Source organism: Leopardus geoffroyi, chromosome B3 (genome assembly GCF_018350155.1).
Source record: "Leopardus geoffroyi isolate Oge1 chromosome B3, O.geoffroyi_Oge1_pat1.0, whole genome shotgun sequence".
Classification (NCBI taxonomy): Eukaryota; Metazoa; Chordata; class Mammalia; order Carnivora; family Felidae; genus Leopardus; species Leopardus geoffroyi.
The window spans coordinates 99476810-99491582 of NC_059337.1; the positions used below are offsets into that span (position 1 = coordinate 99476810).

The 14773-nt window shown below is 37.8% G+C and overlaps 1 protein-coding gene across 6 annotated transcripts in view; it reads left to right on the forward strand.

Moving 5' to 3' along the window:
- The window catches only part of FRMD6 (FERM domain containing 6), a 240516-nt gene that overhangs the window by 190480 nt on the left and 35263 nt on the right, over positions 1-14773 (forward strand). For 4 of the 6 annotated variants that reach the window (XM_045450953.1, XM_045450952.1, XM_045450954.1 and 1 more), the window contains one exon: positions 10248-10492. In XM_045450953.1, coding sequence (XP_045306909.1) covers positions 10394-10492 — 99 coding nt within the window. In that variant the 5' untranslated portion in view covers positions 10248-10393. The remainder of the gene's footprint in view (positions 1-10247; positions 10493-14773) is intronic. The other 2 variants (XM_045450955.1, XM_045450951.1) reach the window with 1 other exon arrangement.

Sequence of the window (14773 nt, forward strand, 5' to 3'; positions counted from 1 at the left end):
TCCTTAGAGTATGGTAAGTATTAGTTGGCACCAATTAAAGTCCACTTTAATTGGAAGGTGCTTTGCCATTCCCAGCCCCACGGTGTGTCTAGCAAATGTAATCATTAAATATAGAAATGAAATAATCTATTAGCTACAAACAAGAGAAAAACACGATTTCTTTTAGAACTCAACACCATGTATTACACAAAAAGCCATTCTTCCACTTACTTTCTGTAATATGATATCAATAATGTTACCTGGTAGTAAATGAGTAGCCAATTTAATAATCTTCACGACAATTTGATTTCAGAGGTGAGAAAAATGGACACGAAGAAGTAAAGAGACTTGCCCATGGGCACCTGGGTTTCCGGTGTTTCAGGTGGATCCAAATCTGGGCAGTCTCTCCATGCTTTTAAGTCGCACATCATATTACCTCTTACTATATCCCCACTTTACAAGCTTATCATTTTTATCAATTCAATAACTACATTTCAAATGTAGTTATTCTAACTTGTATATTACTCGTACATTACCTCAAGCTATCACAGGTTAGGTTTCAGACCACTGCAGAAAAGCGAATATTGCAATAAAGTGAGTCAGATGAACTTTTTGGTTTCCCAGGTCATATAAAAGTTATGTTTACACTATACTGTTGTCTATTAAGTACACAATATTGTTATGTCTTAAAAATATACATACCTTAATTAAAAATACTTTATTGCTAAAAAATGCTAATTATCATCTCAGCTTTTATCAGGTCGTAATTTTTTTGCTGTTGGAGGGTCTTGCCTCTGCATTGATGGCTGCTGACTGATGAGCATGGTGATTGCTGAAGGTTGGGGTGACTGTGGCAATTTCTTACAATAAGACAATGAAGTTTGCCAAATCAGTTTACTCTTCCTTTCATGAACAGTTTCTCTGTCTCATGTGATGCTGTTTGATAGCATTTTATCCACAGTAAAACTTCTTTCAAAATTGGAGTCAGTCCTCTCAAACCCTCTTGCTGCTTTATCAACTAAACTTGTATCCTATTCTAAATACTTTGTTGTCATTTCCACAGCATCTTCGCCAGGCATAGGTTCCATCTCAAGAAATCGCTTTCTTTGCTCATTTATAAGAAACAACTCCTCATCCGCTCAAGTTTTATCCTGAGATTGCAGCAATTCAGTCCCATCCTCAGACTCCACTTCTAATTCTAGTCCTCTTGCTATTTCTGCTGCCTCTGCAGTTACTTCCTCCACTGAACCCGTCAAAGTCATCCATGAGGGTTAAAATCAACTGCCTCGAAAGTCCTGTTCTTATTGATATTTTGACCTATTCCAATGAAGCACGAATGTTCTTAATGGCATCTAGAATGGTGACTCCTTTCTAGGTTTTCAGTTGACTTTGCCCAAGTCCATCAGAGGACTCACTATCCATGGTAACATTAGTTTTATGGAAGTATTTCTTAAATAATAAAACTTGGAAGTCGAAACGACTCCTTGATCCATGAGCTTTAGAAAGGATGTTGTGTTAGCAGGCATGAAAGCACATTAATCTCAGTGTACGTCTCCATCAGAACTCTTGAGTGACCAGATGTACTGTCAATGAGCAGTAATATTTTAAAAAGAATCTTTTCCTGAGTGGTAGGTCTCAATAGTGGGCTTAAAATATTCCATAAACCATGTTGTAAACAGATGGGCTGTCATCCAGGCTTTGTTGTTCCACTTATAGAGGACAGGCAGAGTAGAGTTAGCATTATTCTTAAGGGCCCTAGGATTCTCAGAATGCTAAATGAGGATTGGCTTAAACTTAAAGTCACCTGCTAGCTGCATTAGCCCCTGGAGAGGAGTCAGCCTGTCCTTTGAAGCTTTGAAGCCATGCATTGACTTCTCCTCTCTCGTTATGAGAATCCTAGATGGCATCTTATTCCAATAGAAGGCTGTTTTGGGGCGCCTGGGTGGCGCAGTCAGTTAAACGTCCGACTTCAGCCAGGTCACGATCTCGCGGTCCGTGAGTTCGAGCCCCGCGTCAGGCTCTGGGCTGATGGCTCAGAGCCTGGAGCCTGTTTCCGATTCTGTGTCTCCCTCTCTCTCAGCCCCTCCCCCGTTCATGCTCTGTCTCTCTCTGTCCCAAAAATAAATAAACGTTGGAAAAAAAAAATTAAAAAAAAAATAGAAGGCTGTTTTGTCTACACTGAAAATCTGTTTCATGTAGCCACCTGAGCTAGATCTTCTAGATAACTTGCTACGGCTTCTACATCATCACCTGCTACTTTACTTTGTACTTTTATGTTATGGAGATGACTTCTTTCTTTAAACTTCATGAACCAACCTCTGCTAGCTTCATACATTTCATCTGCAGCTTTCTCAGCTCCTTTAGCCTTCACAGACTTAAAGAGAGTTAAGGGCTTGCTCTAGATTACTCTTTGACTTAAAAGAATGTTGTGGCTAGTTTGATCTATCCAGACCTCTAAGTAAAGCTTTTTTGCTTTTTTATCATTTGTGTGTTCGCTGGAATAGCACTTTTCCTTCGATAACTCCTCCTTTGCGTTTATTACTTGGCTAACTGGTATAGGAGGCCTAGCTTTCATCCTATCTTGGTTGTTGACATGCCTTGCTTACTAAGTTTGATCATTATTTCTAGTTTTTGATTTAAAGTGAGAGACGTGCAACTCCTCCTTTCATATGAATGCTTGGAGACCATTGTAGGATTGTTAATTGTCCTTATTCCAATATTGTTTCATGGGGAATGGAGAGGCCAGGGAGGTGGGGAATGGCTGGTTGGTGGAGCAGTCAGAGCACCCACATTTATTGATTAAATTCATTGTCTTATCTGGGCACAGTTTATGGCGCCCCTTCCCCAAAGTTCCAATAGTTACATTAAAGATCACTGATCTTTAATCATAGATCACCGTTATAAATATAATAATGATGAAAAAGTTTTAAATATTGTGAGAATTACCAAAATGTGATGCAGAGACACAAAGGTAGCAAATGCTGTTGAAAAAGTGGTGCCAACCAGATTTGCCACAAACCTTAGATTTGTCAACAAGCAAATAAAACCATACACACACAAACATCATCTGTGAAGTCCAGTAAAGCAAAGTGCAATAAAACAAGATGTGTATGTATTTTAAAAACAACTGGATGCTAAAAAGTAATGACTCTAAGGAAACTTGTTCTCAACAGTGGGGGATTTTTCCCCAAGGGGGCATTCAACAATGTCCAAAGAAATTTTGGATTGTCACAACTAGGAGGTGGGGGGATTCTCCTGACATCTAGTGAGTAGAGGCCAGGGATGCTGCTGAACGTCCTACAATGCACAGGATGTCCCGCAGTGCAAAGCATATTTTACCCATGATGTCAATAATGCCAAGGTTAAGAAACCCTGCTATAGAGTCTTCCTTGTCCAAGGACATGTATGTAGTAAGTGAAACATCCCTCACTTAATGAGCATATACTACACCTGCCAATTGGAGGTTAAATGAAGTCTGAGTAGGGGAGACAGACAAGAAACATAAGCTACTGAACTGTTAGTGTAAAGATAGTGCTTTGGAATAACAAAGTGTATTCGCACAAATGAGTCATCCATGAAGCAGAATTTCTAACTGAATATGAGTCAGTCACAGGGCCAGCCCAAATTCAAGGGAAGGGGAAATAGATCCCATCTCTTAATGGGAAGCATGGCAAAGAGTTTACAGTTTTCTTTAATATAGCATAAGTCCTTAACAGGAGCACCTGGCACATAGTAAGTGTGTACTAAATGTTAGCTATAATCAGTGCCTTTTCTGAACAGTAGGTGAACCTTGGCATTTGCTGTTTCCTCTATTTGGAAAAGTCTTCCCGAGGTGGATGGATGGAGGCATGGATGGATGGATAAATGGAAGGAAGGAAGGAAGGAAGGAAGGAAGGAAGGAAGGAAGGAAGGAAGGAAGAAAATGGCATCCCTCTCTTAATTCTGTTATCAGTTCATATATCTACTTACCAGAGATGCTTCCCGAGTACCCTGTATGAAATAGCATCTACACTACCACCTTATCTCCATCAACTCTGTCATCTACTCTGAGTTTATTTTTCCTCACAGTACATATCACTATCTACATTATATATTTGTCTTTCTCCATCATCACAGGATATTTGTTTTGTTCAGTGTTATATACTCAGTGCTTACGACAACACTTAGTACATTGTAGGTGTTCAATGTATATACATGGAATGAATGAATGAATAAATGAATGAGGAAAAAACCCAACTCATTTTACCAAAGGCACTTTGATATCACTTTTAGGATACCATGCATTGAAAGACCATATACTATTTATGCCAAAATGATACTAGCCACAGTATTCATATACTTAATGCTGTCCGCTATTATGTCATCCCATGAGAGTTATCCGTCAGGATACGTGTGTTCTTGGGAAGCAGAGGCAATATCATCATCTTAAGTTTCTTGGCAGTGGTATGTTCCTGACTAGATTTCAAGCTCAAGGATGCAGGGGCACGTCTTCTATTGCTGTTGTATTCTGCTTTTCAGCAAATAAATACAATACTGTGTGTGTAATTTGAGCTTCCTAAATGTATAGTCATTAAATTAAAAGGGCTCTTTGTGATCCAGCTTTCCAAGATAGTTTTTCATCTTGTTTTTGTTAGGTAGTAAAGATACCTTATTGACTGTTGAAATATGACTACTAACCATGCTTGCCTTACAGTAATCACCGTAGCACATTACCACCTTTCACTTTTTTTAGGGTGACAGTCTCAGAATTGAGAATCCTCCTTTGCTTCCATTCAAAGTGAGACTATATTATGTGTGTTGGAAATTTCTGGTAACCTAGTTCTTTTATTTTTTTTTTTTAATTTATTTTTTTTTCAACGTTTATTTATTTTTGGGACAGAGAGAGACAGAGCATGAACGGGGGAGGGGCAAAGAGAGAGGGAGACATAGAATCGGAAACAGGCTCCAGGCTCTGAGCCATCAGCCCAGAGCCCGACGCGGGGCTCGAACTCACCAACCGCGAGATCGTGACCTGGCTGAAGTCGGACGCTTAACCGACTGCGCCACCCAGGCGCCCCTAGTTCTTTTATTTTTAATTAACCTTTTAAATTTAGAATACTTTCAAATATATAGGAGTTGCAAAGAGTATAGGAGCCCCTACATACCCACATGTACCCACTTCCCCCTGTTGGTAACATCTTACATGAGTGTGCTATATTTATCACAACTAATAACCATTATTGATGCATGATAATTAAATAAAGGTCATACTTTCATTCTGGGGTGACTCAGTTTTAAAGGTTAATTCTAATAAATTCTAAAAAAAAAAAAAAAAAATGAAAATCTCTATTCATTGTACACACATACCAGATGGTAGCTTCCTGTTTCTTAAAAGAAACAAAGTAACTACCCAGTGCAGCTTATCAGGAAGTAAGGGACTTATAATAACGTGGGTTTAAAATTCAAGTGGGGGAATCTAATAGCTTAACAAATTTTATTTGTAGGTTGGGTATTAATAAAGACGACAGGATGTGGGGTTTGATCATTATTAAAGGTGTGTTTTTGTTGCCTGGAAATCTGATCCTACAACATGGTATGTTCGTGGATACCTGTCTTAAAATCAGTAATCTATCCTAAGATCACTGGGCAGAAAACGACCTCCTGGAGTAGGAAATGTGCCCTCCTGGGGCCGAGTTGGGACTTAGCTGAGGACACAGCAGAGGTAGCCAATGGCTCACAGGCTAATTTCAACAACTCAAATTGGTATAAATTTAGCCTAATTCTTTTCCCTAGGAATGTCCAATTTCAGATTAAATTTTATACTGGAGTGTATTAGAGACATAGGCATTTTGCTGTTTCACTGGAATCTTTTAATCAGTTTTAATGCAGTCCTGGGTAAAATAAAAACGTAATCCTATCTCTCTTTTAGGACATTTTAGTTTGCCATCCTCAAAGCAGAAAAGGCAGCAATGAGGCAGTGCTGCTTCTTAAAGACTCTGCTTTTCATTAATTTTTCTTCAGTAATCCTCTTCCAGTCCTTTTTTTGTTACATTATTTGAATCATAAAATAAGTAAAAATTGTACTCAAATGAAATTTGAAAATTATTTTAATGAAGCTCTAGAAACATCTCAAACACCAGAAGATGTTTTTTTTCCTTAGTTTATTTTTTAAATTCTAGAAAGTAGGTCAGTAGAAATATCCCTCTTTTAATTGTTTTAATTAGGAATGGAAAATTATAGGAATAACTCAATTTGAAGTGTAGATTTAAATAAGAAGAATTACACTGGGACTAATATCACTTAAGGGTTTGAATTTAAATAAGATGCGTTTAGTCATAGCTTAGTATTTCTTCTTGAAAAGATTTTAATAGCAGAGAGGAGACCTAAGTATTAGAATAGATCAATATGTAGGAAAAAAATTTGCCATGAAATTGACAAGGAAATTGTTTTACAACCATATTTCTCAAATAGTATGTTTAAGAATATTATTCTATAGGACCTTAATAGATAAGTCTTAGAGGTGGGGAAAGTATTCGGTGACCAAGTAAATATGAGAAATATTAAGTTAAACAGATTTAGGAAGTTGCCTGCAGTATTCCTCAGAGCCTTTAACACTTTGTTTTGGAGAAGGTATATATAGGGTCCCCTGTTTCTCCAACTTATTTATCCCTAGGTCACCTAGTAACACTTTTCAGGGAAGTGTTCTAATACAAAAATTTGACCTGTTTTAGGAATTTATACCTTTGAAAATATTGAGTACTTTTCAGAAGTCCTTATATGTTGCTTATTCCTCATTCTGTACCTCATGATGTTTTCCCAGTGTATGCTATGAAAGTATTATATTCAACTGTTTGCTCAGTACCTTCCTTCTGTTAACTCAAGTGCGGTCTTTATACATGACTATGTGTCAGAAATACCTGGGAGCTTTTTTAGAAAGATTAAGATGCCTGAGTCCTGACCTGGGAGATTCTGAGTGAGTAGAATGTCACTGCACTCAGGATTCTGTATTTCTTACAGACACTGAAGTGATTCTGATGCAGCCAAAATGGGTCTTCCAATTGGTGCTTTGGAACTGTTGAACTGAAAGTGTGCATCTGTCAGACCAGTGATTGGATTTGGCGTGTACTTAGTTTGTGGTCATATAACACATGGGCTAACCATCCCATACTGGAGATAAACTTCAGTGTTGACCTCCAGTGACCCTATAGGGTGATGTGCTGGCTACAATCTTAATGTGAAACAATTGCTATTATCCTTTAAGAAAAACAGAATACTTGTAAGGGGGCTTTCGGTCACCTTCCTAATAAGGAAATACTGTATGTAAGATTACCATTTGTTTTTATTTAATTTAAGTAGTTTCCTTGTTGGTGGCATTTTATTCATACTTTAAAAAGAAATGCTAGTTTGTGTTTACTCATAGTGCCATATAAGATTATATTCTCTCCCATCTTCCTGCTCATAACAGATGGACATTTAACCTTAAGCAAATAGACCAGATTATATCTCATTTATGCGTTGATTTATGTGAGCACTGACAGTAGCTTTTCTGTTAGAACTGTGTGGTTATGTACTCGGAAAACTATACAATACTTATGCCTAAGGAAATTGAAGAGGACACAAAGAAATGGAAGAGCATTCCATGCTCATGGATTAGAAAAACAAACATTGTTAAAATGTCTATACTACCCAAAGCAATCTACACAGTTTATGCAATCCTGAAAAAAACAAAACAAAACTGGATGCATCACAAACCCGGATTTCAAGCTATATTACAAAGCTGTAGTCATCAAGACAGTATGGTACTGGTACAAAAACAGACACATAGATACAGTGGAGCAGAATAGAAAAGCCAGAAATGGACCCACAACTATATGATCAACTAATCTTCGACAAAGCAGGAAAGAATATCCAATGGAAAAAAGACGGTCTCTTTAATGAATAGTGTTGGGAAAACTAGACGGCGACATCCAGAAGAATGAAACTGGACCACTTTCTTACACCATACACAAAAATAAATTCAAAATGGATGAACGATCTAAATGTGAGACAGGAAACCATCAAAATCCCAGAGGACAACACAGGCAGCAACCTCTTTGACCTTGGCCAGAGCAGTTTCTTACTAGACACATTGCTGGAGGCAAGGGAAACAAAAGTAAACATGAACTATTGGGACTTCATCAACATAAAAACCTTCTGCATAGTGAAAGAGACAATCAACAAAATTAAAAGGCAGCTTATGGAATGGGAGAAGATATTTGCAAATGACATATCTGATAAAAGGTTAGTATCCAAAATCTATAAAGAGCTTACCACACTCAACACCCAAAAAACAAATAACCCAGTTAAGAAATGTGCAGTAGACACGAATAGACACTTTTCCAAAAAAGACATCCAGATGTCTAACACACACATGCAAACATGTTCAACAGCACTCATCATCAGGGAAATACAAATCAAAACCACAATGAGATACCACCTCACACCTGTCAGAATGACTAAAATTAACAACACAAGAAACAGCAGATGTTGGCGAGGATGCAGAGAAAGGAGAGCCCTCTTTCATTTTTGGTGTGAATGCAAACTGGTGCAGCCATTCTGAAGAACAGTATGGAGGTTCCTCAAAAAACTAAAAATAGGATTACCCTACGATCCAGCAATTACACTATTAGGTATTTACCCAAAGGATACAAAAATACAGATTCAAAGGGGTACATGTACCCCAAGGTTTTCAGCAGCATTATCAACAATAGCGAAACTACAGAGAAAGCCCAAATGTCCATCAGCTGATGAATGGATAAAGAAGATGGTGTGGGGGGGGGGGGGTGTATTACACATATTTGCAATGACGTCGATGGAGCTAGAATGTATTATGTTAAGCAAAATAAGTCAATCAGAGGAAGGCAAATACCATATGATTTCACTCATGTGGAACTTAAAAGACAAAACAGATAAACATATGGGAAGGGGGGTAGGGAAGAAGAGAGAGGGAAAAAAACCCCAAGAGATTCTTAATGATAGAGGGTTGATGGTGGGAGGTGGGTGAGAGATGGGCTAGATGGATGATGGGTATTAAGGAGGGCACTTGTGATGAGCCCTGGGTGTTGAATATAAGTGATGATAAAAAAAGAAAGAAAAATGTGTGGTTATACTCTCTGGCAAAACAATTTTGTATTCTTAGAAATTCTTTTCTGCATCATACAAATATAGCTGGAAAGAGACAATATAAATAATTACTACTGGGGAAAAATAATTACTGTTTGAGAAGCAACTAGTCTTAATCTTGGTTGAATAGTGTTATATTAGCAATAATGTATGAAAAAGTAGACACACCCATTAAAAGTAGAATATATCCCCCACTGTTTTAAAATTATTCTGCAAAGTCTTGCCAATGCAATAAGACATGAAACAAAGGGTGTGAGTGTTGAAGATTAGAGATAAAATCTTCATTACTTGCAAAAAAAAATTGCATATATTGAAAACCTGAGAGAAATTAAAAAATGTGTTTAATAAGCTGAATAGATATGAGAGGGTATCTACAAAATCCACAGTTCTTTTGTATACAAACATGGTTTGATAGATACAGTTTTGTTATTTCTAGGTATTAATTGGTTGGTGAAAAGAAACAGAAAAATTGTTTGCATTGTCAGGTTAAAGAATCGGGAGGGAGAGCAGCACCATAAAACCTCAGGGAGAAAAAAAGTTGTCAGGAGGGCTTAACCTTGGTAAGAGAGAGATCGGTTGAAGTGAATCCCAGATTCTGCTGATGGTCTGGAGGTCACTGGCTTCCTTTGGCAGAGCCATGGTGGTGAAGTGAAGGAAGTGAAAGCCAGACCACAGCAGTTAAAGAAGGAATGTGATGTAAGAGCCAAGGCATTTATTTGAGTTTGCGATGGGAAAAAAGATTGAGAATTTTGTTGTTGTTGCTGGTTTGTCATTCTGTTTGTTTATGGAACCCTTTGTTATCTCCCATGCGAGACTGGAAACTTCTCAAAGGCAGGCTCTCTCTGCTTCTGTGAGCCCTGGAGTGCACAGCACAGCCTTGAATGTATGAGGCGCTCATTGGCTCTATGTTTAATTCATGACGATGAATGAAAGTTTTGAAAGAGTTGATAGTGGGCAAAATACAGAATGAATTTCAGTGAGTTCTCATTTATTAAAGCAGGCAGCCCTCGCATTGAGACGTGCTGTCTTTGTGCCAACAGAAACAGTTGTGCTGCTGCTCATGTCCCTGTCTCTCCTCACCAATCTCACTGCCTTCATTTATGGCTGGCTTTTGGGCTTTTTTACAGCTATGAAACCTACGTAGTGGAACATCACGCTGCTTCTCCCGTAGGGCGTGTGATGAGGAACGGAGTTTGGCTTTCGAGTGCTCGGAACCAGAGGAATTGCCGAGGACTCGGAGCCCAGCCCTGACCACTGGAGAGCCCACAACACGATGAACAAATTGAATTTCCACAACAACAGAGTCATGCAAGACCGCCGGAGTGTGTGTATCTTCCTTCCCAACGATGAATCTCTGAACATCATCATAAATGTAAGTAGATTCGACTTGAGAAATGTTTGAATGTCCTGTTCCCACCAGTGGCCACATTCAAGTTATTACCTGGTGAAGGGTGAGAGCGCTACAGAATGAGACCATTAATAATAATGTGACAGAATTGGGGGGTTAAAGTTGTCTACAAGCTTTGAATTATGGCTTTAGAGCGACTGCCCTCAATATTCTTTCACCTGGGTGGGGGGTGGAATTACAGAATTTTGGTTACTATATTATAGAAAAACAAACACCTTGCTATTTTAAAACTGTGTCTTGAAATATAAATTTTTATTAATCTATAATATGATGTTGCTTTTTAAATGTTTTTGAGTTGTCACACACATGATATGGTAATAATTGCTAGCTTCTTAATATGCATCTTGATCATTAATCGTAGCCTAAGTCTAGCCAATTTTAAGGACAGGCTGTGCACTTGAGCACTAAGCTGTTGCTATGGTTCATGAGTCAAGGGTAACTCTCTTAGTTGACCTGGACATTGAGGAATATGGTACTGTTTTTCTTAACTTCTAAAACTGAGTTATAATCTACATACAGCAAAGTATAGGAATCATAAGCATGCAGCTCAGAGAATTTTTACGAGTGTATACACCCCTATAACCATCATCCAGCTTGAGATACAGTACATTTCCAGCACCCCAGAAAGATCTTTTATGACTTCTCCTTGTCAGTCATCTCTACCCAAAGGGTAATAAGTATTCCCTCCCCTATAGAGTAATTTGCTTATTTCTGAACTTCATGCAGCTGGAATTACATGGTATGTTTTCTTTTATATGTAGCTTCTTTCAGTCAACTTGGCCTATGAAATTCACTTATGTTATTGCACATAACACTAATTCTTTTTCATTCTTATGTAATATTCCATTGTATGAATATGCCCAATTTGTTTATCCATTTATTGTTGATGGATATTGGGTTGTTGTAAGTATTGGGCTATTACTATGAGTAAAAGTGTTAAGAGCATTTTATGTATATGCACATGTGTATACATTTCTGAGCCTCACCTAAGAGCAGAACTGTGAATCATAAAGGATACCTGTGTTTAGCTTTGGTAGACACTGCCAAACAGTTTTATGGTAATCAGAATCATGCCTAGCACTTTTCAGCTCCTCTCCCTGTTATCGACTTTCATATTCTTCCTTTTACTGATTGTATTCAGATGGAATTAGGAAAAATATTGCCTCAGTGCAATGCCTTAAATTAGTTTTCTTTTTTTCCTTTTCCTTTTTCTTCTTTGATCTTTATTTTTGATAGAGACAGAGACAGAGTATGAGCAGGGGAGAGGCAGAGAGAGAGGGAGACACAGACTCTGAAGCAGGCTCCAGGCTCCAGGCTATCAGCACAGAGTCCAGTGTGGGGCTCAAACTCACGAACTGTGAGATCATGACCTGAGCCAAAGTCAGATGGTTAACCTACTGAGCCACCAAGGCACCCCTTAGTTTTCTTTGTTAACCCAATTGCTATATAAAAGAATATTTCTAAGTGTTATACTGAATATATATGGCATTTAAATAGCTTCATTACAAAATTTACACAGGAAATGGCTCTGCTTATCACCGTAATTATTTTGGTTTTATTCTGACAACCACCACAGTTTCTGGGTTTTAGTTTCTTGATTTACTAATATAACCTCGTTTTTGCTTATAGGAATTGTCTGAGCATCAAACCTACCTCTTGGATGAATTTTATCATCTGTGGGGCAGAATTTCTGTTCATCAGCAACATTGCTATTCAGGGTACCCAAAGTTGTTTTTGAGTATGTGAAGTGATAGGCTATCATTTTTACAACATTTGGGTTTTTTTTTTTAATCTAATAAAACTTGGCAGCTTATCTTTTTCAGTGTGGTCATGGTCAAAATATATAAAATGTAATTTTGCTTATACAGGTGAATATGCTATTTCAGTTTTTATATACATTTATATAAAGAGATACTAAATTTTTTTAAAATTCAAAATCCAGGGCATATAGCCTAAGCTGTAAGAAGTTAAGAAATTTCTCTCAGTTCCATTTATACGTTCCCACCCAGAGGGTTGTATATCCTTGTGTTCATGTGTGCGTCTATGCGCACATACAGGATACGGAACAAAACCTTACTGACCTCAGGTGAGTGGAAGGAAGACTAATCTGGCTTCATGAAGAATACCGAGAGCCGGCTAGAATTTTCGAAGAGATTAACTTGTCCTAAAATCTCAGCTGAGCATTGCTCAGTACGTGAGCACTTAACAGAGTAGTGCTTGTTTTAATTTCTTTGAGCTATGTTTGTGCATTTCATTTGGGAGCTCTGTTAATGAAACTCAAATAGAGAATCCGAACCCCCTGTGGGCCTGTTGAGATCTTCTTATTCCAGGGCATGTAGACCCCTCTGTCATGTCCAGACCCTTCTCTAGCAAGTGATTGAACAAAGGAGGGAGGAGGGACTCAGTTAAGTAGTATGGAGGCCCCTCATTGCTGGAAAACCAGTGCAGGACTGCCAGAGCTCTGCCTTTTCCTTCAAAGTGTTATCTCTGCATTCATAAAATAGTAATTGTTATTTGTATGGCTATAACATAGCAAATTAACTGTAACAAAACCAGTTTTATCAATGGTTTCATTTTTTTCATCATTTCTAAATATTTTTTACACAAAGATGGTTTATTCCTTGACGTGTAGTTGATAGAATGTTGTCTTTCTACATGTGAGATATATTTAGTATCTGATCATTCGAGTTTCTCCATGAGGTTGAACTAGTAGGGGCTGTTTTAAATGATTTTAATCATCAGATAAATACTAAATATGGAAACTTGGAAAATTTTGGAAATAAAGTTATGGTAAATGTAAGAGCCACAAAATTTTTGAGTGATATAAATAGTGGCCAAGAGTTTATACTTGTTCACTAAAACTATGGTAAACAATTCTTTTTTTTCTGGAATATATTTAAAAAAAATTTTTAACATTTATTTATTGTTGAGAGAAAGAGAGACAGAGCATAAGCATGAGGGGCAGAGAGAGAGGAGGAGACACAGAATCCGAAACAGACTCCAGGCTCTGAGCTGTCCACACAGAGCCCGATGCGGGACTCAAACCCACAAACCACGGGATCATGACCTGAGCTGAAGTTGGATGCTTAACCAATTGAGCCACCCAGACGCCCCTGGAATATATTTTAAATGTGCTTGCTCAATAACCATTGACATTTAGGACCAAATGCTTTTTTTTTTTTTTTTTTATTAAAAAGGTCCATATAGAGGATATTTTTAGATAATATTTTAATTCTTATTCTTAATACTTCATATACCCTATAGCACTTTTTAAAGCTCCATTGCTCCTGAAGGTTAAAGAACTTGAAAAATTTCACAATCAGCTAAAATGTAGCCTTCAAGACTCATAATATGCAAATACAAAAAACTCAAGCCTTTTTTCACAGAAGGTAAGACTTCAGAGCCACAATTTTAAACAAGAACACTACTTACTCCATAGTTGTTACAGAGCTTTATCAGTAGGCCCCAAATACTTGATTTAAATTAGCAGAAAAATAATAAGTATATGGGATATATGGGAGAAATGTACAGCATTATTTGAACAACAGTTACAGTTACAACATGGTTTGTTTTATGTATAGTTTGTGGTTTGGAAGTTTTCTGCTAACTTTTTATCACATTTTATCCCAGTTGCTTTGTTTATAACATTTTAAAATACACGGGGCGCCTGGGTGGCGCAGTCGGTTAAGCGTCCGACTTCAGCCAGGTCACGATCTCGCGGTCCGTGAGTTCGAGCCCCGCGTCGGGCTCTGGGCTGATGGCTCAGAGCCTGGAGCCTGTTTCCGATTCTGTGTCTCCCTCTCTCTCTGCCCCTCCCCCGTTCATGCTCTGTCTCTCTCTGTCCCAAAAATAAATAAACGTTGAAAAAAAAAAAATTAAAAAAAAATAAAATACAGTAAAAACTAAGGATTAAAGGTATCCTAGATGGTATGGCATCTTAAGTCTCAAAATTGCAGTGTGTATTTCAACTTTATATAACATTTGATAGTTTTCCCCTTACTTTATCATGTTGGTTAAGCTTATTTGTAAAGTAGAATTAGGACAATATAGAACTCAAAAATACACAGTTTTTTTAAATGAACAAAGAGGATGATTTCCTATTGGCAAATATAGTCTCCCAGTGGTGTTTGTGAGTGTGCAATTCTTCATTTTCCCTAAATTCTTCAGTGGCACATTCATAAAGTGCTGTGCTCAGTGGGCCAGAGACTAGCCCATAGTCCTGGAACAGAACAAAAGCAAGAGGCC